This window comes from Drosophila ficusphila, unplaced genomic scaffold (genome assembly GCF_018152265.1).
Source record: "Drosophila ficusphila isolate 14025-0441.05 unplaced genomic scaffold, ASM1815226v1 contig_414, whole genome shotgun sequence".
NCBI classification, from domain to species: domain Eukaryota; kingdom Metazoa; phylum Arthropoda; class Insecta; order Diptera; family Drosophilidae; genus Drosophila; species Drosophila ficusphila.
In genome coordinates, this window is record NW_025064328.1 from 6,469,154 (window position 1) to 6,492,977 (window position 23,824).

At 43.0% G+C, this 23,824-nt stretch overlaps 5 protein-coding genes across 7 annotated transcripts in view; 2 read left to right on the forward strand and 3 right to left on the reverse strand.

The window, feature by feature from the left end:
* The first annotated feature begins 66 nt into the window (after positions 1 to 66).
* Positions 67 to 2,337, forward strand: LOC108086743 (transformer-2 sex-determining protein). Of its 3 annotated transcripts, none has more exons than XM_017183780.2 (7): positions 67 to 212; positions 279 to 328; positions 388 to 459; positions 900 to 1,047; positions 1,111 to 1,239; positions 1,525 to 1,894; positions 1,958 to 2,337. In XM_017183780.2, the coding sequence occupies exons 1-7, from the start codon at positions 210 to 212 to the stop codon at positions 1,978 to 1,980; spliced, it is 795 nt and encodes a 264-aa protein (XP_017039269.1). In that variant the 5' UTR covers positions 67 to 209; the 3' UTR covers positions 1,981 to 2,337. The 3 variants fall into 3 exon arrangements, with proteins under 3 accessions (XP_017039269.1, XP_017039268.1, XP_017039270.1); XM_017183779.2 differs by having other exon boundaries at positions 68 to 212; positions 385 to 459; XM_017183781.2 differs by lacking the exons at positions 67 to 212; positions 279 to 328; positions 388 to 459 and adding an exon at positions 556 to 691.
* A 106-nt stretch (positions 2,338 to 2,443) lies between these two features.
* On the reverse strand, positions 2,444 to 3,142 carry LOC108086745 (biogenesis of lysosome-related organelles complex 1 subunit 1). Its single transcript, XM_017183785.2, has 2 exons — positions 3,017 to 3,142; positions 2,444 to 2,961 (listed from the first exon to the last, which is right to left on the reverse strand). Exons 1-2 carry the CDS (start codon positions 3,075 to 3,077, stop codon positions 2,585 to 2,587), a joined length of 438 nt encoding a protein of 145 aa, XP_017039274.1. The 5' UTR covers positions 3,078 to 3,142; the 3' UTR covers positions 2,444 to 2,584.
* Positions 3,143 to 3,206: 64 nt separating this feature from the next.
* Positions 3,207 to 8,831, forward strand: LOC108086739 (DNA-directed RNA polymerase I subunit RPA1). Its single transcript, XM_017183771.2, has 10 exons — positions 3,207 to 3,644; positions 3,700 to 4,063; positions 4,128 to 5,493; positions 5,555 to 6,048; positions 6,106 to 6,391; positions 6,457 to 7,384; positions 7,442 to 7,646; positions 7,709 to 7,826; positions 7,883 to 7,982; positions 8,040 to 8,831. Exons 1-10 carry the CDS (start codon positions 3,302 to 3,304, stop codon positions 8,762 to 8,764), a joined length of 4,929 nt encoding a protein of 1,642 aa, XP_017039260.1. The 5' UTR covers positions 3,207 to 3,301; the 3' UTR covers positions 8,765 to 8,831.
* Positions 8,832 to 8,856: 25 nt separating this feature from the next.
* LOC108086634 (cocaine esterase) lies at positions 8,857 to 12,691 on the reverse strand. Its single transcript, XM_017183609.2, is given in 4 exon segments — positions 8,857 to 10,921; positions 10,924 to 11,251; positions 11,836 to 11,928; positions 11,999 to 12,691. Coding segments are annotated over 4 exon segments (2,049 nt in total). The 5' UTR covers positions 12,119 to 12,691; the 3' UTR covers positions 8,857 to 9,413.
* Positions 12,692 to 20,616: 7,925 nt separating this feature from the next.
* The window catches only part of LOC108086682 (exostosin-1), a 65,795-nt gene continuing 62,587 nt past the window's right edge, over positions 20,617 to 23,824 (reverse strand). The window contains exons 6-10 of the mRNA XM_017183675.1: positions 23,686 to 23,789; positions 23,456 to 23,606; positions 22,920 to 23,246; positions 22,545 to 22,861; positions 20,617 to 22,313 (exon numbers count right to left, since the gene is read on the reverse strand). Coding sequence (XP_017039164.1) covers positions 22,205 to 22,313; positions 22,545 to 22,861; positions 22,920 to 23,246; positions 23,456 to 23,606; positions 23,686 to 23,789 — 1,008 coding nt within the window. The 3' untranslated portion in view covers positions 20,617 to 22,204. The remainder of the gene's footprint in view (positions 22,314 to 22,544; positions 22,862 to 22,919; positions 23,247 to 23,455; positions 23,607 to 23,685; positions 23,790 to 23,824) is intronic.

A 23,824-nucleotide genomic window follows, 5' to 3' on the forward strand; every position in this document is an offset into this window, starting at 1 on the left:
TAAAAAAATACGCTGTCCGATAACATTTGAATTAGAGTAAAGCGGCCGAACAAGGGTTAAAGCACCTATCGATAACACACTCCCTCGCCTATCGCTACCCCTGCCGAAGCGTGCGTCTTTCCAAACGCAGTTGCAATAAATAAAGGCTAACATTTAATTAATAAACACTGTCTGGGGGTGCAATATAGCAGGGAACCAAACCCTTAAAGATGGTAAGATCGAAACTTTTACTTGTTAAAGTGCATACCCACTTACAATATTCTTGTACACCTAAAAAGTCCTCCCGTTCCTCCGAAGAGCGAAACTATTTACATCGCAAATTCGACAGGTAAGCAAAAATAACTTAAAATACATAGAGCGCTGTGTTGAGAGTCTCGATTGCAGTAGTAGCTACAAGCACAAGCGGTCTGCTTCCTCCTCGTCAGCAAGGACAACTTCCTCTGGACACAAGGACCGCCGGTAAATGTGTACACACATATGTGAGCCCCTCCTAAACGATACCTATTTTGACAGCAAGCATCGAGTAGGCTTTGCTAGCAGTTTAGAAAACTATTCAAGTGTCATTGACGGGATTTTATTTCGATTTGATTTTCATCCGAGAAAGTCGGTGCTTTGGCCAAAAGACTCAAAAAAAAAAAAAAAAAATCAATTTTCAACTTTTCTTTCTTTTGGAAAAGAGTAACCTTGTCATGTAAGAACCCACTCAAAGCACTAACTTCTTTGAAACGTTTAATAGCTTAAGAATAGGTCCAACATAGGTCAAATTGAATTGAATTGAATACAGCCATAGAATTGTCAAGCCACACGTCTTACACGATTTTTCAACTGTCAGTTAGCAAGACTTTCAAGAGCGAGCAGCAAGATAATCTAATTTCATTCCATTCCCACACAAAATCAAGGTCGGACTTCGATTACTATGGAGGACGTCGTCACCAACGATCCGGCTCTCGTCGGCGCTCCCGTTCTGGCTCCGACTCGCCTGCTCAGGGAGCCCGTCAATATTCCGGACGCACATCCCGTGATCGCCAAAGGATGCATAAGGCACGCGTAAGTTAGCTCCCAAAAATTGCCGCTACCTTCTGTATTATCCTGAAATTTCTTCCATTCCAGGAACACCCCCAAGCAAGCCGCTGCATTGGAGTCTTCGGTCTGAGCACTAACACCTCGCAGCACAAGGTTCGCGAGCTCTTCAATAAGTATGGTCCCATTGAACGCATCCAGATGGTCATTGATGCACATGTAAGAGGCGTTCAAAAACATTTATACTAACTCCCGCCTGAAGTAATTTTAGTCGACAATTCGGCTGAAGCCTTGCAGTTTTGTCTTTATTTCCGGCTAAATAATAGAAGATGGCGATTGTGAGCTTATGTGAATTCCAAACTATAAGCTAAAGGCTTGCTGTCACATTCCTATAGATTTATCTTTAATAATGTCAATATTACAAATTTACTCAACTGCTCAAAAATGCTTTGCACATTTAGTTGCCTTCATTTAGATAAATCACCACATTTGTATTTTCAACAGACTCATCGTTCCCGAGGCTTCTGCTTCATTTACTTTGAGAATCTCGAGGACGCCCGTGTGGCAAAGGACGCCTGCTCCGGCATGGAGGTAGATGATCGTCGCATTCGCGTTGACTACTCGATTACACAGCGCGCCCACACCCCCACTCCGGGAGTCTATATGGGTCGCCCATCGCGCTCTGCACGCTATGGGCGCTCCCGTTCGCCGAGGGCAGGACGACGCCGCGATCGTTCTGTTTCACCGTACGATAACTATCGTCAGCGCAATAGCCACCGCAACGATCGCTATGATCGCAGCTACCGCAGGAGTCAGAGCCGCCATCGCTACATTCAAGGCAAAAGCTATAGCCGTTCTCGGTCTCCACAAACTCGTAAGACAAAACGTGGATCTATTCTTTTAAATATGCATTAATCCGAATAATTTCCACAACCAGGTCGCATCTCATCGCGCTATTAGTGACTTCCGAAATGGGCCACTTCCTTAACACGTGCTCCTATCTTGGCCCGACCGGATAGTCCTAACGGCCTGCGGAGGAGCATACGACTGAAATATTGTGTTTTTGGTGAAACCATCCCATCTATGGCATTTGGTTGGCAAGCAGCTCACAACTAGACTAATTTCCAAATTCATTATTCACCCAAAACCGCTCTTAATCATAAATATTCGTTAACCATTACTGATGCTGTACAAAAACCTAATTTGTAAATATCAGATCAATTACCACCATTACATACAGAGGTCCGCATAGATTGTGATATGTATTTTAAAGGAACTACGGCAAACTGATAATATAAATAAAAAAACTAATATTAATTATTATTGTAATTGTACAGTCAGTTCAAAATAAAATTGAAATTGTACAGAACTCTGGAGACCTGACACTTTAGTATGATTGGTCTTTTTTGGAACGCAAAATTCATAGATTTGTTAAATCCATATTTATTCAAGAGTGATCTTAATGCCTGAGAGTTACTTAAAATTAAAAGCCAGAACTGACATTATAGTTATGGAAAGCTTTTTTCTAGGATACGGGTACAATTGCCAAAAATCTAAAAATATCTCACGGTGCGTTGCCATTTGCCGTGGAGGAAGTTGAGGCCTCCACTGCACTTCCTGCTAAGCTAGCGGATTGGGTTGCTCTCGAAGCTTTGTAGGCCAACTCTAGGCTCTGGTTTATTACATGCATATCACCTTCAATGCTACGTGCCCAGTTCTCCACGTCACCCAGCTCTTTAAGGGCACTGCTGAAATTGTCGATGAGCTGTAACCACTGATGCGTTTGCTTGGCGAAGTTGGTGGCCCCCATATGCAGTTGCTTGGCCTCTGCGTCTAATCTCTTCTGGTTCAAGTAGGCTTGTGCCACGCCCACATTTAGGGTGTCCACCAGGGATTGGGTGAGCTCATTAGAGGCTTCTATGGCCTCCTTGCGGCGTACCTCTGGAATGACCCTTGATAGTTACGATTTTCATGAGAAATCAAGTGGTTTGCTTACCCTGCTCTTGCTTCCGCTTGACCTGCTCCTTGTGGTGCTCCTTTACCATGGAGGTAAGCATATTTTGGCTTTGTTGAAACCCTAAGAAAAAACAACTTTTTGTCAACACAGAGATCAGCTGTTTTGTTAGAGGTGAACCTCCTACAGTCGATTGGCATTTCCGATAGCCTAGTTGAAGGTTGAAATCGATGCTCGCTCACCTCCAATAGCCCCACACGTGCGCGCTTGTTGCGCTCCTATTTTTCTTGAGTTTTTGAATAAAAAGTGTGCTTTAAATCAGCCAAAATGGGTTCCAAGAGGCCGCAGGATGTACACATGTTCCCCTCGGACTTGGAGTTTGCCGTATTTACCGATCAGGAGATCCGTAAATTAAGTGTAGTGAAGGTGATTACGGGCATAACGTTCGATGCCCTGGGACACGCTATGCCCGGTGGTCTTTACGACGTCAGAATGGGCTCATACGGCCGGTGCATGGACCCGTGCGGGACATGTCTCAAGATGCAGGACTGTCCGGGACACATGGGCCACATTGAGCTGGGCACGCCCGTCTACAATCCGTTCTTTATTAAAATAGTGCAGCGACTACTCGGAATATTCTGTTTGCACTGCTATAAGTTGCAAATGAAGGGTAACCATTTCAATGCTCTTTCTATTACGAGTAGCTAATTTTTCCCCTTTTACAGACCACGAATGCGAGATCATCATGCTTCAGTTGCGTCTTATCGATGCTGGCTACATCATTGAGGCCCAGGATCTGGAGCTCTTTAAGTCTGAGATTGTGTGCCAGAATTCCGACGATCTCGTGTCCCTGAAAAACGGCGACCTGGTGCATCCAAACATTGCCGCAATGTACAAGCTGCTGGAAAAGGACGAGAAAAACGCCAGCAACTCAACTAAGACGAGCTGCTCCCTTCGGACGGCCATCACGCATTCGGCACTGCAGAGAGCGGGCAAAAAATGCAGGCACTGCAATAAATCCATGCGTTCTGTACGCTACATGCATCGCAGATTGGTATTTTATGTCACCAAAGCCGATATCAAGGAGCGGTAAGATAAAAAATTCTTTATATTTAAAAAATCCAAATTAAATGCGATTATTTTTTCCTTAAAGTGTTGGTGGTGCCTCCGAAACCAGTGGTCAGAACAAGGTTATCTTTGCAGACGAATGCCGTCGATATCTTCGCGAGATTTACGCCAATTACCCGCAGTTGTTGAAGCTATTGGTGCCTGTTTTGGCACTGAGCAACTCAGATGCGTTGGAGGGCAATCGGTCGCCCGTGGACCTCTTCTTTATGGACACCATACCGGTGACGCCGCCACGCGCTCGTCCCATGAACATGGTCGGCGACATGCTGAAAGGCAATCCACAAACAGACATCTATATCCACATCATCGAGAACAACCATGTGCTGAATGTGGTTCTCAGGTACATGAAGGGCACCCAGGAAAAGCTATCGGATGAAGCAAGAGCTGCCTATCAGAACCTGAAGGGTTCGTCTGCCCACGAGAAGTTGTACAACGCTTGGCTGGCTCTCCAAACTTCAGTGGATGTGCTTCTTGACGTGAACATGTCTCGAGAAATGAAATCGGCTGAGGGTCTGAAGCAAATTATTGAAAAGAAAGATGGCCTTATCCGCAAGCATATGATGGGCAAGCGTGTGAACTACGCCGCTCGTACTGTCATTACCCCGGATCCTAATATAAACGTGGATGAGATCGGTATTCCTGATATTTTCGCGAGGAAATTATCGTATCCGGTGCCTGTTACCGAGTGGAATGTTACCGAGCTGCGCAAGATGGTAATGAACGGTCCAGATGTGCACCCCGGCGCCAACTACATCCAGGACAAAAATGGCTTCACCACCTACATCCCAGCCGATAATGCAGCCAAACGGGCAAGTTTGGCCAAGCTGCTACTGTCAAATCCGAAAGATGGCGTAAAGATTGTCCATCGGCACGTGCTAAATGGTGATGTTCTGCTGCTCAACCGTCAGCCCTCGCTGCATAAGCCATCCATCATGGCCCACAAGGCCCGCATCCTCCATGGCGAGAAGACCTTCCGGCTGCATTACTCAAATTGTAAGGCGTACAACGCTGATTTCGATGGTGACGAAATGAACGCTCACTATCCGCAGAGTGAAGTGGCCAGAGCAGAGGCATACAACCTAGTGAACGTAGCCAGCAACTATCTGGTGCCCAAGGACGGCACTCCGTTGGGTGGACTTATTCAGGATCACGTCATTTCGGGTGTAAAGCTTTCGATTCGAGGAAGGTTCTTCAACCGCGAGGACTACCAGCAACTGGTCTTCCAGGGCCTCTCGGACCACAAGAAGAATGTTAAGCTTCTGCCACCGGCCATAATAAAACCAGCTAAGCTTTGGTCCGGAAAGCAGGTGTTGTCTACGATCATTATCAACCTAATTCCCGAGGGCTATGAAAGAATTAATCTGGATTCGTTTGCCAAGATTGGTGGCAAGGTATGTATAGCTTTTAAGATTGCTATTGTCCCTTTACTTATGAAGTTCCAATCTCTTGCAGAACTGGAACGTGACCCGTCCACGGCCTCCAATTTGCGGAACGAACCCCCAGGAAAACGAGCTAAGCGAAAGCCAAGTCCAAATCAGAAAAGGAGAACTGCTCGTTGGTGTACTCGACAAACAGCAATATGGAGCCACCACTTTCGGTTTGATTCACTGCATGTATGAGTTGTATGGCGGCGAAGTTTCCACTCGCCTGCTAACTGCGTTTACAAAAGTATTTACCTTCTTCCTGCAACTGGAGGGATTTACTTTGGGTGTAAAGGATATTCTAGTGTCCAGCGAGGCGGATCGCAAGAGGAGAAAGATCATTCGCGAGTGTCGCAATGTGGGAAACAGCGCAGTGTCTTCTGCTCTAGAGTTAGAAGAGGAGCCGGAGCACGACGAGTTGGTTGAAAAAATGGAGGAGGCCTATGTCAAGGATCCTAAGTTCCGAGTGCTCTTGGATCGCAAATACAAATCAATCTTGGATGGCTACACAAATGACATAAATAAGTATGAAGTGAACTCATAACCAATATTAGATCGAAAATTAATTTTGTTTATATCTAGAACCTGTCTGCCCGGTGGACTGATTACAAAGTTCCCCTCGAACAATCTGCAACTGATGGTTCTATCAGGAGCCAAGGGATCTATGGTGAACACTATGCAGATCTCCTGTCTGTTGGGACAAATTGAGTTGGAGGGAAAGCGACCGCCCCTGATGATATCCGGCAAATCGCTTCCCAGTTTTACTTCGTTTGAGACATCGCCCAAGTCGGGAGGTTTTATTGATGGACGCTTCATGACGGGCATTCAGCCCCAGGACTTTTTCTTCCATTGCATGGCAGGTCGAGAAGTGAGTTGGAATTACTTTGAAAAGAGATTTGTTCAAGTATTTAATATTTTCTTTTTAATTCTTAGGGTCTTATTGATACTGCTGTAAAGACATCTCGCTCTGGTTACCTGCAGCGTTGCCTGATTAAGCATTTAGAGGGTTTGAGTGTGCATTATGATCTCACTGTCCGCGACAGTGATAATAGTGTGGTGCAGTTCCTCTACGGCGAGGACGGACTGGATATTCTGAAGTCTAAGTTCTTTAACGACAAGTTCTGTGCAGATTTCCTTACACAAAATGCTACAACCATCTTGCGTCCCAGTCAACTGCAATTGATGAAGGACGAGGAGGGTCTGGCCAAGGTGCAGCGCCACGAAAAGCACATCCGCAGTTGGAACAAGAAGAAACCCGCCAAACTGCGCTCAGCTTTCACTCACTTTTCCGAGGAACTGCGCGAGGATGTGGAAGTGAGGCGACCCAATGAGATCAACGCTAAGACTGGTCGCCGCCGTTTCGACGAGGGTTTGCTCAAGTTGTGGAAGAAGGCGGATGCCGAGGATAAGGCTCTGTATCGTAAAAAGTACGCCCGCTGTCCGGATCCCTCGGTGGCCGTCTACAAGCAGGATATTTACTACGGCAGTGTGTCGGAGAGGACGCGGAAACTAATCGATGATTATGCCAAGAGGAAACCAGAACTTAAGGAGACCATAGCCGACATCATGAGGGTTAAGACCATTAAGGCATTGGCATCGCCTGGCGAACCTGTGGGCTTGATTGCCGCTCAATCGATAGGAGAACCTTCCACTCAGATGACACTGAACACTTTCCATTTTGCGGGTCGTGGTGAAATGAACGTAACACTGGGTATTCCTCGACTGCGAGAGATTCTCATGCTGGCCTCTTCGAACATCAAGACCCCTTCAATGGATATTCCCATAAAAGCTGGTCAGCAGCATCAGGCGGAAAAGCTGCGGGTCAATCTGAATTCTGTGACTCTGGCAAATCTTTTGGAGTGTAAGTGGCAAAATCTATACACCTTGAATATATTTTAATGATCAATCTTTTGTGTAGCTGTTCACATCAGCACCAGTTTGGTACTGGAGCCAGAGCGAGCCTACGAGTATGAGATGCGCTTCCAATTTCTGCCTAGGGCGGTCTACAAAGACGATTATGGTGTGCGACCCAAGCAAATCATCAAATACATGCACCAAACCTTCATCAAGCAGCTTATTCGGGCTATTCTTAAGGTGTCGAACGCCGTAAAGACAACGAAAATGTGAGTAAATAAACGTGTATGCAGGGATAAATTTATAAAACTAATTCGATTTCAATTTTTAGTGTCGTAATAGATGACAAAAAGGAAACTGAGAAAGATGATGATAATGATTTGGACAACGCCGATGATGCCGCTCGTCCAAAAGCAGGAGATAACGATGATGATTCATCTGATAACGACGTGAGTTGAGGTAAATCCAATCTATGAACATAATTAATGGCATTTATTGTCCAAAGGGTGATGACGATGCGACCGGCGTGAAACTCAAGCAACGCAAAACCGACGAAAAGGACTACGACGATCCCGATGACGCTGAAGAGCTTCACGATGCTAATGGTAAATATAGATAATTGCACATATTTAAAGTGTTTAATACTACCCACTCATTTTTAGACGACGACGAAGAGGCCGATGATCAGGACGAGGAGGAAAAGGGCCAGGATGGAAATGAAAACGATGGCGATGACAAGTCGGTGGAAAGGCTGCTCAGCAACGATATGGTCAAGGGTTACACCTACGACAAGGAGAATCACCTGTGGTGCCAGGTCAATCTCAGTCTAAGTGTGCGATACCAGAAGCCCGATCTGACCTCCATCATCCGTGAGTTGGCGGGCAAGAGTGTGGTGCACCAGGTGCAGCACATCAAGCGTGCCATTATCTACAAGGGCAGCAACGATGAGCAGCTGCTGAAGACCGATGGCATCAACATTGGCGAGATGTTCCAGCACAACAAGATTCTCGACCTGAATCGCCTGTACTCCAACGATATCCATGCCATCGCCAGGACTTACGGCATCGAGGCTGCCTCCCAGGTGATTGTGAAGGAAGTGAGCAACGTGTTCAAGGTCTACGGCATCACGGTGGATCGCCGGCACTTGTCGCTAATCGCTGATTACATGACCTTCGACGGCACCTTCCAGCCGCTGTCCAGGAAGGGCATGGAGCACTCCTCTTCGCCTCTGCAGCAGATGTCCTTCGAGTCCAGTTTGCAGTTCCTGAGAAGCGCCGCCGGATTCGGCAGGCCGGATGAGCTCAACTCCCCGTCGAGTCGCTTGATGGTGGGCCTTCCAGTCAGAAATGGCACTGGTGCCTTTGAGTTGCTGACGAAAATATGTTAATCATTTGTTGTAAAAATAATAGAATTTTGAAACTTTTTTAATAAACATACCATAATGTTTGAAAAGAGTGGTTATAATATTTTCACATCGTGTTTTTGTGTAAAATATTCGTTTATTTAATTACGGTGTAAACAGGTAAGGTAAAAATACGTAAACTACAATTAACATTTTTGGTTTGCTTTCAGAACTTATCACAAGTCAACTGGTATTGCCAGTTCCTAACAGCCACACTCGGCTCGAATTTGCCGGCGACAGGGTCCAGGAGTTCCTCAACAGTTCCCGGTGGAGCTCCAGCTCCCGATCCCGCTCCCGTTCCTGCTCTTGGTCCACCTCCGCCTCCGCTTCTGGTTGCTCCTGCGGATCCCGTTCCGAATCCAGTTCCTGCTCCTCCATTAGCGTGGGCAATCTTGAAATCGTACGGCTGTAGTTGCCGGGGACGTCTTGCCCGCTGGTTATTGAGAATCTGCTCTCGTCGCTCGCCCTCAAGATGACCTCCTCCACCTCCAGATTCCGCTTCTCCGCTTCCATCCGCCGTCCGTTTCGTTGCACGACCACCTTTGCGCCAGGACTCGACATTGGCAATGCCCGAGGTCGTTGGCCCCTCGTCCTTCCGGTCCCCAAAGATGGTCGTCCAACGAAACCACTTATGTCATAAGCTGTAGCAATCCGACGCCGACGAGGCACTGCGTCGTCTCAAGGGATTCGGGTCTCTTCGAAGAAGGTAGACACACAGGCAGAGGCAGGCGAGGAGTAGGCACACCAGACCCAACATGGCGTAGAATCCCTGGCGATAGCGGGCTGCATCGGCACTCGCTTCCAAAAACCGCACTCGTTGTCCAAGAGCTCCTCCCTCGCTCAAGTCACCCACTCTCTCCAATGGGAGCAGCACCTGCCAAAAGCCGTAAACCTTCTGCAGGTGATTGGAGTACCCGGAATCCTGTTGATTACTCGCCATGTAGGAGTTGGCTGCAGTTGCTCTATAGGTGTCATGACGATTGCTGCGCGATAAACTTCGGTCGGGAACTCCTGTTTCTCCGCGGAGCAGCTTGTCCACCTCCGCTTCGTCCACCGATCCTGCCTGGGTACTCCTCGCCTGCTCTCCCAAGCTGTAGACAAACGGGTTCTCCTTATTGTAAGGCAGCCATCCATCGTAGATCCTTCCCGGCGTGGGATTGCCATTTTTGATGAAGTTCGCGAAGGCTCCTCTTATTTTCCGGCAGAGTTGCTCCTCCTCGCCACTGAATCTGCGACGAGCTATCTGCTGAAAGAGACTGGGACCCAGGAGCAGGGGAAGATCGGAGCTGTGGGAGGCTCCTCCAAAGAGATTCCTCTTGCCACGCATGTCCATCGAGTGCGAGTGGTCGAATACGTAGGCATAATTGGTGGTTCGGTTGAGCAGCTCCAGCAGTCGAAAAAAGGGTAATTCGTAAAGGGATTCGGAGAGGAGGCGCTGCATTCCACCCAGCAAGTGGATGACCCCCTCACCTTTTCCGTTGAAGTACCTCCACCTAATGGTTGCCATTTGGGATGAGCTCTCCTCGCCCGCCGATTCCAGAGCTCTCAGCACATTCGGCAGCAGAGTGTGGTTGATGTACTTCTGCAGAGCCACCTGTCCCTCCCTGGCCACATCCAACCAGTAGTCCTGCAGGAAGGCTCCCTCGTTGGAGGTGATGCCCAGCAGCAAGGGAGGCAGCGTTTCGTTTTGCAATCGCTGCTCGAACGTTAACCCTTCGGGTAGAAAAACTCCCAGCTGGGAGCTTCCATTGCCATGGTTATAGACACTTTCGTAGGCACGCAGCAAATCTTCGCGACTTTTTCTCCTCAAGCATCCCATCAATTGACGACGTTGCGCCTCTTCAAATTGACAGCCCAATTTTTGGATCATCACCTGACCAGTTTCCACAATCCTCTGCTGATGATTGCGACCCAAAGTTCGCATTATGGGACCGGGTGACATTAGCACCAGTTGCTTGACCAAGCGGGATTCCTCTAGAGCGGCAACCAATGCCAAGGGAGCTCCTCCACTTCCATGTCCCAGTAGAGTGATTTGATCTGGATTGCCACCGAAAGCATCTGCATTCCTCTGGATCCACCGCAAAGCCATCCTGACATCACTTAGTCCATAATTCCCAGGGACATGACGGTGGCTCTCCCCAGACTCAACCATCCGTAGATATTGTTCCGATACTGGACACTGACCACCACAATTCCCTCGCCGGCGAGATCCAAGCCGTTGATCCGATTTCTGGGCCAATCGTAGGCGAACTCCTCACCCGTGACGATGACAACGACGGGCAGTTTGCCATATCGCATTCCCGATTCCGGGGTCCAAATGTTCAGGTAGAGGCAGTCCTCATCCGTGCTCACTGACCTGGGAATACTTCCATCCGAGGTCTCGTCGTAAATGGTGTTCGAGAGCTGCGGGCAAATGGGCTGCATGGCGGTGGCCTGGAGGGTTCGGTTGAAACTGGAACTCGGTTTGGCGGGCTGCCATTGAAAATTACATACAAAGTGGGTTAAAATCGATGGTACAATTAAATTGATCAATCAAATTCATATTCTAAATTCACAAATAGTTCATACAACCTTCATGGTAAATTAGTTTTCAAAGTAAATATTTTTTAAGTTCAACGATTTTGACTGAAGTTGTTTAGATCGTATTGCTTTTAGACGGTCAATCAAAAATAATAAAACAACCACTCTTATTAAACTGCAGTTATAATCAACATCAATACAATTGAACACAACATTCCACAAACGTGAAAAATGTAAATTTAAATGAAAATTGCATTCTGTTGGTAGCAGCAGGGAATTAAAAGTCATTTAGTGAATAAAATGCAACCTTTTTAGTAGGTTTATACATTTCCATTCAAACAAACAAAATGCACTTTTCACTATCAAAATCAATAAAAGTCTTTTATTGGAACTAATTGATTTTTATGTTGAAACTCAATTGCTGAAAGTTATATTACCGGTCATTGAATCTGGGTACTTAAAATTTGTATTTCAAACTTCAACAATGCAAACAACACGTAAATTACTAAAAATATTTCATATTTGTTCAAACTTACCGCAAATCGGAGTTCATTGAGAGGTGGCTGTGCATAGGGAATGCCCAAAAAAGCGTAGACAGCGCCACGTGTTCCATCCGGAAAGACTTTGAGCTGCAAGCAATCGATCGGTTTAAGTTCTCAGATCCCATTTTCAGATCTATGTATAACACTCCGGTCTCACCCCAATAATATCTCCCTGCTCCAACTTAATGTGCGTCTGTTGGCCCCAACAAAAGTGCGACAGGTGAAGCAGAATCGGGAGCAGCCGGAAAAACTGCTGAATCCTTAATGCATTCCACATGATTGCCAGTTGCGACACTCACTTTTTAGCTCTCACTTTTAGCACATAACTTTTGCATAGTTCACAGCGCATTTAAGCGCATTTATTAATTATCGCACTCCTGTTTTATACAATTTTTCCCGAAAACGAAATATGTGTGAATTTTTCCACCGAAAATTCCGTTTTTTAGCCTGCAACTTTTCGTTCGTTCGACGTTGAAATGAAAACTGAGCCACAAAATAAAAAAAAACGCACACATCACGAATAAAGTTGGCTGCCCTGGGTCGGTGAGCTAACGAAAATTTCTGCTAGAATTATTTCAATTGTTTTCTGGTGTCATTACGACCGTTGTTGCTTTTGTTGCTGCGGTGCGCAGCGAATCATTCATGCATCCATAGATCAAAACACCAGCGACACCACCACCACTACTTCGAACTAAACCATCCAGCAGCAACAATGGGGGAGGTTCTTCCCAAAGCCATGGTAACGGGCCTCAACTATTTGTGGACGTGGATCTGGACCCTAAAGCCCAAGGGCCAGGTCTCCCAATTGCCAGCGAATGAGTCCCAACGAGGGTGGAACTAGTGGTTACTCTTACCGCAGGTTGTAAAGTGTTACAATTTTCTTATTTCTAAAAATTTTACAAGCTCTTACAATTTTAAGACATTCCACAATTATTAATTTACTGAAGAGATCACGCTAATTACTCATTAAAAATTTGATCAATTTAGCTAATAACCAGAGGGGACTAGGTTGTGCTTCGTTATTTCGTAGAATCAGACTGAACTGAACTTTCATGTGTAAGTTTAATTAAACAGTCTTGAGACAGTGTATAATATAGACTCCAATTGGGCAGCGTGCTCTTAAATTCTTTTGCAAGTCTTCCCAGATGATCACTATATGTGGTGAAGCAAAAGTGTCTTTAGATTCCGTAGTATACATAATATATACTGATTAATAATCATTTACTAATTATAATACCTGAGTACTGTTTATCTATTTGTAAATATTATTTTGTGCCTAATAAACTCTTTAAACCTCCCTCGTTCTTGTTTTTCATTGAATTCCGCACTGCTGTTAATGTCAAACATAAATTTTTCTCTGCTTCACAACTCACTCCCCCCCTTTTTTAGCCCGCTCCCTCTGGCAAATGAAGTTGTCGCTGGGTTTTTGGGGTTTGCAGCAGATAATGTACCATAATGTGGCCGTAATTCCCTCTCTGGCCCAATATGGTGTTGCTGGTGGTGGTTGGATGGATGGATCCGATTCCGAGTCCGATTCCGATGTTGTTAGTTTGCCAGAGAGTCAGAGTCGGTGCCTCTGTTCGTCGGGGCGGAGTTCCGGTCTGCGGAGTTCAGCCAGCGATCGCTGGATGCCGACTGCCGGAATGCCCGCAATTAAGTGGATGTGGATGCGGTCGGAGAGATGCGACTGCTCCAGCATCATGTCCCCACATTTATGTATTTTAATTAGTTTAAAACGTAATTTGTTTGTTGACCTGCGCGGATTACGAACACAAAATCGCCTTCACAAGCCGCCAATCTGCCGCGAAACACTGACCAAAATTTAGGAGAACAATATATAACTGGAGATTGAAAAACTTAATGTACTTTAAGTGGTTATAAGGTGCACTTAAAAAAGATAATTAAGTTATATCATGTTTATTTAATAAATGCATAGATGCCATAGATAAAAATTAATTTAAATTAATGTTCTATGTGTGATTTTTGGTTCGGCTGCTATCTTTGCTAAAGCATAATTTTCACTTAATTAATAACCAAAAGTGCACATTTAAATGGTCGCTCTACTGGAGACCCCTCATGACCCCTTCCCTACACAATTTATTCCCGATCACCCATTTCACTTTAGGCCTGGCCAATAGCGAGTTAATCAATTTATGCCTGCGAACGTCGGCGGTTCGCAGTTGGGTTTTCTGCGGGTCGCTGTTCAATTATAATAAATGGCATTGACGGCCTAGTTTGGTCAACGGTCACATCTGTGTGTTCGTGTGTGTGTGTGTGTGTTTGGGCCAACTGGGTGGTAAACAAATTAGCCTGGCCGAGGGCTGTGAAAATCACAACAAAGGTGCATGGCTATAGGCATGTCAGGTGAAATTTTGTTAATTGTTCACCTACAAAAGTTTTTAATATGAGAGGGAAAATAAGAGTTTTACGGAAAGTTTAGAAGAGTAATTCAATTTATATTCTGGTAATAACGAAGTAAAATATTCCCACAGGCAGGACTGAAAATTATTTTGTTTAAGCAAATATGATTTAAATGCTAAAGGCGAAATACGAGGCATTGCTATAAATCAATTCAGATTAGCAGATTTTTGTTGGGGGCCAATAAATTCCAACTTCCATTTCGCCCCCTGGAATTTTCTTGGATTTCGCACCTGAATACTTCTCTGTTTCTGGCCAGCATTTCCCTTCTGTCGGTCCAAGCTGTCGACTGACCTTAGGCTACATCTCGTTGTGACATTTAAGTGCTGCTAATACTTTTCGCCTCAGTCCAATAAATTCGTCATAAAAACGCTTGACACACAACTTGCCGTCAACACTTGTAACCGAGGGACCTTAAATGGAAACGCAAATTGTACTGAAATTTGTACAAATATTTGTGGAGTGCATATTGGGATATTTTGGCAGCTGCACTCGAAGCAGAATCAGAACAATAGCAACAACAAGGACACTTCATGCCGAGACCCTCAAGTCGCCGAAAGTTTTTCCTTTGTTGCATCGTCATAATGAAAATATTTATGATTTTTGGAGCCGAGTTGATTGTTTACATATTGCCAAAGCATATTGAAAACTTCTTTATTAAATTTTACTTCAATAAAAGCCAATTGTTTCCTGTTGCCATCGCTGTAATTTTATTTATTTTTTGTTGTTGTCGAGAATGCCTTCTATATGCATTTGTATATACGAAATGCCTGGCAAAGTTTTTAGTTTTCTGCCAGAGCGAGCTGCGTGTATTTCCACCGCCCCCTCCCCAGAATTTTCCTGTCTGGAACATCTGAGGGATGTGGGCTGCTGCCTGATTGCTATGGCTTCTGTTTCAGATTCCTGCTGATGCGATGCTAGAGGTTGCCTGCCTCACCAATTCAAATTCTGCTTCATATTTTCATATTTCTGCTAAACAATGGCATCAGATGTCGTCGTTTTTGCTTTGGGCATATCTCTGCAAATATTTGTATCTCGTTCGTACAAAATCGTTTAGTTAACGAGTCGTAAACACTTGTGATAGAATTCGACCAGACTTTTATGCAATGCATTTATGCATAAATTTGTTTCATGGCTAAATCCCATTAGATGAACCAAAGTTCAGCACGAATTAAATAAATGTATCAAAATTGGTGGGCAGGTATTTTTATGGTAATATTACTGCAAACTAAAATGAAGTTATAAAAAAATGTTACATGTTAAAGCTTTTATTACGCATACGCAATGCTGACAGAGGAATTTTGATAAACGAGGCGTATGAGCAATATATTTTTATTGTTATTTGTAAAAAAATTATTTTTATGCTTTGCATTAGCCCAAAATCATAAGCATTTTTAGCAAGCTATTAACTAATTAAAAATACAATCCCTTGAAAAAACGGGGAAATATCTAAAATGCATTGAATTTCTGCGGTTGCTGCAGCAACAACACTCAACTTGTTCGTGGTAATTACGTAATTAGCTGAAAGTACAAAAAGCAAAGGGTGAGCGGGCCATTTGCGTAAAGTATTTAACAAAACAATGCATAAAAGTTGCCTCTGTTGGCAGTTGCTTTAAGCCTAATTTAACGGTTCCGCAGACAAACAACGCGAATCGCGAACAGCGGCAGCCATTTTGTTTATGCCCCTAACCGCACACACAAGTTGGCAGTACTAGTAGTGGTAGTACTTAACGGTGAAAGGGGTGCGGGTGCGAAAGAGACCGGAACATGGCCCACTTTCTAATTAATGCAAAATATTGCAGCTGCAAAAAGAAACTTGCATATGTGCTGCCTACTTTTAGGTTGTCCCATGAAAGGTTGCCGCCACGTTTTTTGGTTGGCATTCAGGGGGCGGCAAATGGGTAGTTTGGGGGAGAAGGGGAGGCGTGGCACTCTGGCGGTTTCTTTGTTGCCTACAAAAAGCATCACTCACACACTCGAGCAAGAAGTGTTGTAGTTGCAGCAACTGCGACATCAGCAACATGCAACAACAACCTTGGCAATGTCAACAGCAGCCATCGCGGCGGAAGCAAGTGACCGCCGCCCGGGGCTCGACCGTGTGCTGCTAAATTAAATCCTGGAAAAACTACATGCCCCCCATATGGCGTAAAAACAGCTGCGAAATGGTCCACTAAATACAGCTCAACTTAAAGGAAACGCACCGCAATGACCTACATAACCCGTAAACAAGTTTGGTGGAGTAAACTAAACATTTAACTGGTATGTTAACCCTCTAAGCCCCAAGAGTGCCTTGAGGCACTCATTTCACATGCGTTTTTGTGGAAAGTGGCATTAGAGGGTTAATAATTTTGGCTTAATATGTCTGCTGGAAAGGTAATTTTAAAGTCAATTGTTAAATATTAAAAAAGTGGTTTTTAATATAAAAGCCATACTGATAGTATCTTTGAAGCCAAATATGTCATTTAAATGAACACTAAAAGCACTGCATACCATAATCGACTTAATTATAAAAGACCCTGCAATATCGATGTCATAATTGCCATTTGGTAAGTGCTTCGTCACCGCGCTGCAGAAAGGCATTCAAGCCGCAAAATTTCATTGCAGACTTTTGACGAGGCTGTGCAGTTTATTAATTTTCCAAAGCAATTAAGCGCTGCGAGAGGCATGTATACGTATATTTAGTTTTTCCTTTTAGTTTGGCAAACCAGAAACATGGCGACGCATTTTACGGCAACGAAATTTACAGCTTCCTCTAAAGATCCCCGCTAATTCCTTGGGCAAACTTTGTCACCAATGTGTTTCTAGGGTTTTCCTTTTACACCTTTCTTAATTGAAAATGCATTAGCTGCTTAAATTAAAAGAGAGAGAGAGAAACGAAGATGGTTTTCGAGTTTCAGTTTAATTTTTATTCAAAAATCACATTTGTTGTTTTTTATATATATATAGATACATATATATAATATTTCTGCTGCGATGTTTTGCCAATAATTTATGGTATAGGCTTACTAGGTTTTCGCGTTCATGGGTTCCCTGCAAGCCTTTGGAAGATAAATTTATCCCCTATCGTCTAGAAGACACTTCTTAGTCACTTCTGGAAGATAGAAAGACGATAGAACACATTTTACAAAAACAAAATACACTTCTATCGCCTAGAAGTTACTTCTTATACACTTCTGGAAGATAGAAAGACGATAGAAATTTTTGGAAAAAAAGAAGAGTTTTTTATCGCCTAGAAGTCACTTATAAGTCATTTCTGGAAGATAGAAAGACGATAGAACACATTTTACAAAAACAAAATACACATCTATCCCGAAGAAGACACTTCTGAGTCACTTCTGGAAGATAGAAAGACGATAGAAATTTTTGGAAAAAAAAGAAGAGTTTTTTATCGCCTAGAAGTCACTTATAAGTCATTTCTGGAAGATAGAAAGACGATAGAACACATTTTACAAAAACAAAATACACATCTATCCCGAAGAAGACACTTCTGAGTCACTTCTGGAAGATAGAAAGACGATAGCACACATTTTACAACAACAAATATACAAAAAAAACTATCTCCCAATTCACTTCTGGAAGTTGATAGGAAGATAGTAAAGCAAAGGTCCCAAAAATTTACCGATATTCTGGTTTTACTGAACATTTTTTTGTATTTTCCTTTGACCCGCGTACTGATTTTGCTGCAAAGCGTCATTCAGTTTCTAGATTGCTGACATGCCAGTTCAAGTCTGAAAATTGTTAAGTGTTTAAAGATATTATTGCGTCTAACAACGCGTACAATGCCGGCAAAAATGCAGCACATGTTAAGATCAACTATTTTTTATATAAAGGTAATGCACATCAGTTTCTAAATATGCTTTTCATTTTAATAATATTATTTGTTTGTTTGTTTTCTTTTAGAGTTTACATTTGTTAAATTTCTGGATGATTCAGAGCTGAAAAATCAAAAAATCTTCCATCAACAGTTCATCGGGTGTACAAGCGTCGAAAATATACAAAATTATATTTAAAAAAATATATTAACATACATATAAGTTATCATATTTAAAAAAAAATTAAATTTTTAATAAATATAGTAAAAATATTTTCTATTATTTTTTTCCAATTGGGAATATTCTTCTGGGTAACTTTTGGAAGTGTCGCGGAAGTCACTTCTAGAAGTGTCGCGGAAGACACTTCTGGAAGTGTCGCAGAAGTCTCTTCTGGGGGGTGACGCAGAAGTCACTTCTGGAAGTGTCGCGGAAGTCTCTTCTGGGGGGTGACGCAGAAGTCTCTTCTGGGGGGTGACGCAGAAGTGTCACAGTTCTTCCCGACGGACGTCACTTCCGCGATCCGAAAGCGATAGTCGCGGAAGATAGTTTTATCTTCCAGAAGTCACTCAGAAGTGTCTTCCGCGATAGAAAAGGCTTGCAGGGTTTATTTATGTAATTTACATTTATTCATGTGTGTGTGTCGGTATGTGGTGTTGGTATTGGTGTGGGTGTGGTTGTATGCCTTAAGCTTTAACAATCATTACTAGGCAATAGTTTTAAGCACATTCACTATATATATCGGTTTAAATTTACTTGCAGTTCAACATGAATTTCTTTTGCCTTCTGTACAAATTTAATGCGTTATTTACCTTGGACAAACAAGTGGGGAGAGGTTAAATAAATATTTTCATGAAAGGTTTGCATTTACATTACTTTTCGCAACATGCCAATCATCTCGTATTTGCCAATGAAAGTGTACTGAAACAAAATGAAATATAATTTCATTTGACAAGTGACAGCGAGGAGTTTGAGGCGATTTCAATCGAAATAATGAACATTTCGCTATGATTTGATGGGCCATGTGAGTGGATCTATCTCAGAGTATCAATCTTAAGCTCAGATATGTTTACAAAATGATATTATATTTCGTTACGCATGCCTCGTTACAATGTAGTAGAAATAATAAATGACAGTATTTTGTATCTTTGCTTTTTTCCAAACCCTATTCTTCACACTTTATTGTCGTTTTTGTCAAGCCGTTCTATGCAAATTATCTTTGGGATTGCGGGTTTGAAATATGTAGGCAGAAGATTTTTTAAGTGAAAATTCCTTTTAATTTTTTTTAATACATAACCAGAGGGTTTAAAATGACCAAATGCACCTCTTAAAAAATCCATTAACTTTACACCCTTTCAGTGTTTTTCACATTTAGTCTGCCATTTGTGCAAAGCGTAAATCTGCATATGATGGAATGTATTTTATTTTATTGAATAACCCATCGGAATAACAAGTGAATGAAGTATTCTCTGTGCATTTTTTGCACATGGCTTGTCCAGTTAAATGTGGCAAAATAATTGATTATGCACAATTATCCCTATAACGCAAATGAAATAAATCGAAAAATGTGAGGGAAATGGCGGGAAAAGGAAAAGGAAGAAGAGGGGAAAGGGGGTTAAAAGTCTATATGTATTAATGAGAGCACATGCAATTTTCAATCGTATCACAACATCCATATTCGTATTTCAATGCTTTTCTCATTTCATTAAGATTGGTTGGGTTTTTCAGGTTTTCCTTTTTTTATATTTTTGTATTTGCGCTGCTGCATGTTAATGTTAATGCAATAAATTTGATTACCGTTTCGCAGGCTGCAATAATTATTTTATTGTTATTAATTAATGGCTTTTGCAATCGTTTTTGTTTGTGTTTGGCCTTTTTTCTCCGTTTTTCCTTTGGTTTTTGTTGTTTGTTTTGTTTTTCGTTTCTGTTTTTTGTGTGGGCGGGGCGGGATCAAGGAGCCTTTTCAATATTTTTGGTCGAGTTGTTTTGTATTGTTATGTTTGCTTGTTGTTTTTGTCTTGGTTAAGATTTCCCACTATGTTTACCTTTTGTTTTCCGTTTAAATCTGTATAAAAAGTGCAATTGTCTGTTTTTGTGTTTTTGTTTACCTCTGTTGTGTCAAATACAAATTCACAAATACAATTATATACGAGTTATAATACAAATATCCTTTACACACAGATACAAAAAATAAAACACACTGTACAAAATTTGTTCTGATTCGGTTTCGACTTTTCAGTTTCCTATTTGTATACGTATGTGGTAGATGTCGCTGTGTATGTGAAAAGTGCTGAGTGTGTGTATTTGTGTGTGATGTGTGTGTGTGTGTGGTGTGCATATCCTTCGCCTTGGGCCACACACATTCCGAATATGCATATCCATATAGCTGGCATTTTTGATTATTATTATTCGTAGTCAACGGCAAAAATGTTTGTTTGAAATGTTTGATTTATGTGCATGCTGATAGGGAACATTTCATTGCATTTGTCGTCTCTGTCTGTCCGTCGGTCCGTCAGTCCGTCTCTGTCTGCTCGATGGTGCAGTCATGTTTTGACATGCACAGCATCCATTCACATTCGTATATATTCATGCTGCCGATAAGCATATTCGACTGATAAATGCTAAACAATTTCGCCGTTTGGCAGTCAAGAGTTTCGAGAGTTTGGGCAACATTCTGCGTTGGCATCAATCGATTTCCCGCCACAGAATGTTGTTGGGTTCGTAGGAACCAGTTGGCTGGCAAAAGAAAAATTAAAAAAGGATCAAGGAGTCCAATTACCATTTAACCCAAAAATACATACATAACTGAATTTAAAAGCATAAAATCGTCGGTTGCTTTACAAATAAGCACTAGTTCCTGAAAAAGGATAAAGGAATAACCAAACGGAATAAATTAGACAGAATTGGCTTGCAGCAATATTGAAATGTTCTTTGTAATCCCCAACTCATTTGATATGTTGAATCTAGTCATTGCTTTTAGCTCTTATTGTTCTTCGCACTTGAAAACGGATATTGCCAGGTCAAAATCAAAGGGTAACCAAAGTCAAATAATAAATAAAACAAAGGGGTCAAATTCATCTGCAATCGTGTATATTTGTTGTAAAAAATAGTTATAGAAATATACTTTAGCTATAGTATATGTGTAGAATTTCCTTGTGGTCGCTTAAACTAAAATCGCTCCCTTTTGGAGCATCTCGTTTTGATATGCGCGTGTGATTAAAAAGTTGATTGCATATTGATAATTGATTTACGTACTTCAGTAAATGGCCACGTTAAGAACTAAAAGCTGAGTTGTCCAAATAAAAAATTGCACATAACAAGTTGGAAATGGAAAGCTACTTAAACCTTAAACTTAGCATTAGTTAATTGCTTCTCCCCTGCGGATTTTGTGCACATACATATTGCTGAATGGCCTGGAAAGAGTTCGATTAGCTCTCCTTTGCTGTTTGCTGCTCCTTAATGGCCACGGATAATCAGAATATACAGTCGGTATACAGTAGTTAGCTATACGGAATTCGAAGAGCCTCAAGTTGGAATTCGAAACTGAAAAGGAGACGACTTTGCCATGTCCACACATGTTCACATTGATAAATCACTAACTATACACGGAGAGTTACAACAAGGACATACAAACATTTACACATACAAAACTCAACTCACACAGTACAAAAAATCGGCTACTTATGTTCCTAGACATATATCCATTTACATATATGCATGTTTTATAGAAAAATTGCTAAGCGCAGCTAATTTGAAATTAGCAAAAAAGATGGCAAAATCGTTCGCTTCGCTTGCAGTTAACTAGGCTAATTCACATAATCGTATTTAGAGTCTATATATATATACACATTGCATATATAATTGCAAAGGATGCCGGATGCTTACATCGATGTACACATACATACATTTACAAACGCCCGCTGGCTCCTAACTAAGTTCCTTCCTTTCGCTACTAATAATAATTAACATAGTTCTTGCATCGCTTGCCCAGCGTCAAAAAACAGCATTTCATCTAAACTTATGTGTTTGTGTGTGTGGCTGTGTGTTGGTATTGGTTTTGCTGTGGGTGTGGGTGTGTGGTGTATTGGTATTCAGTACTCTTAACGCTTGTAGCTATTGCCAGGTTGCACATATCGCTAGCTGCCGACCAACTCGATCTGGCGATATTTCTTGCGCAAATTGGAAACTGGATCACGATACAGCATGGGATCCATGCGCAAATTGGAACGTATCAGCGGCATATAGCTGAAAAGATAAAACAAATATATATATTAAACTTAATGGTATACTAATATTCATATAAGTAAGATTCAAAAATGTACACATTACTTTAAAATGGTTAGGAAACAACCATTAACAACATAGTTAAATCTATGATTGTTGTTGATTGTTGTTGTTGATGTTGTTGATTGTTGGTTTATTATAAACAGAATTTATTTAAAAAAAATGATATCTTTCTCTATAAGTAAAACTCACCCAAAGACCGCCGCGAAGGTATTCAGGCAGCTCTGGCGCTGGATGAAGTGATCGGGATCGTTCCAGGGCGAGCGACCCGTCTCCCGATCCTTGTAGCCCTTGCGCTGCGTCACCTTGATTGGCGGCTTCCTGGTCACGTGCGAGACCAGCAGGTTCATTAGGATGTCCTCGCAGTTGGAGGACTGCTGTACAGTCTTAAGTAGCAGCAACGACAGCCAGTTGGTGTACAAGTAGTTGTAGTAGCGGTGGTAGAAGGCCGCCCCAGTTAGCACGATCGAATAGTAGTTCGTCCACTTGGACGTATAGCCCCAGGCATTCTGCAAGGATAATACCTATTAAATCCTGTTCATTATATCTTCTCCCTGGTGAACCCACCTTGGAATCATCCCAGAAGTGAGCTCTGGCCGGATAGCCAACGATGCGCTCGGGAAAGTCCCGCCACACCGTGTAGGCAAAGTCCAGTTCATCCGTGTTCAAGATGGCATCCTCGTCCAGGGACAGAACTGCATCCGTTTGGATCTCCTCGTAGGGCAGGAATCGTTGTGATATGCTCGGTCGTCCCTCAGTCGTCTGGCTTGTGGGTCCAGCTCCCAGGTTCCTAGTGCTGCCGCCCAGGGAGATGACGTGCAGGGGTATGTGGTTGGTGGGTGGCCAGCGTTTCTTCAGCGGAAGCGGTCGATCGGCAGCCCAAAGGACAAGGATCTAAAGGAAAAAAGAGGGAAGCAGGTAGGGTTTAACAAATGTTTATAAATTTGCCACACGGTTATAAATTCGAACAACATAGTTTTATCTTTCAAATTGAGTACACATTTATTTTGGTTTGTCCTTGAGCTTTTCCCCTTTGCTTTCTCTTCCCTGAACGTAAAATCTTACATTTTCAACCTCAAACACTTATTCAATTTGCGACTTACCCTCTCGACGAACTGGCTCTTGGTGATGGTCCTGACCAGCTTGTAGAGCGCCGCATTGGGACCCAGGGCGGCGCCAATCTGCACGTAGATGACCGCCGTGTAGTTGTGTCGCGGCTCGGCGCCCATCGAGTTGAGCAGGAACGGCATGTACCTGCGGGTGGTCGGAATCAAAATCGATTGAGCTAGGCTACAAGGTTGCACAACAGGATGTGTGCGGTGGCGCTACCAACCTTGAACTGTCGGCGAAGTTGGGCAACGTGAGCAGGGCTCCCGGGGAGCTGTTCCACACCAAGCTGCTCCGCACCGGATAATCCGGCAACCGTTCGCGAATGATCTGCAAAATTCGAGGGGGAGAAAGTATGTAGTAGT

Bases quoted from the DNA above. Each gene is read 5' to 3' on its own strand.
- LOC108086743 (XM_017183779.2), top strand. The intron at 1,240-1,524 runs GTAAGAGGCGTT...TATTTTCAACAG, and splicing joins AGATGGTCATTGATGCACAT to ACTCATCGTTCCCGAGGCTT. The intron at 1,895-1,957 runs GTAAGACAAAAC...TTCCACAACCAG, and splicing joins TTCTCGGTCTCCACAAACTC to GTCGCATCTCATCGCGCTAT.
- LOC108086745 (XM_017183785.2), bottom strand. From the start codon at position 3,077: ATGCTTACCTCCATGGTAAAGGAGCACCACAAGGAGCAGGTCAAGCGG. The intron at 2,962-3,016 runs GTAAGCAAACCA...GGGTCATTCCAG, and splicing joins CAAGCGGAAGCAAGAGCAGG to AGGTACGCCGCAAGGAGGCC.
- LOC108086739 (XM_017183771.2), top strand. From the start codon at position 3,302: ATGGGTTCCAAGAGGCCGCAGGATGTACACATGTTCCCCTCGGACTTG. The intron at 4,064-4,127 runs GTAAGATAAAAA...TTTTCCTTAAAG, and splicing joins AAAGCCGATATCAAGGAGCG to TGTTGGTGGTGCCTCCGAAA. The intron at 5,494-5,554 runs GTATGTATAGCT...AATCTCTTGCAG, and splicing joins TTGCCAAGATTGGTGGCAAG to AACTGGAACGTGACCCGTCC.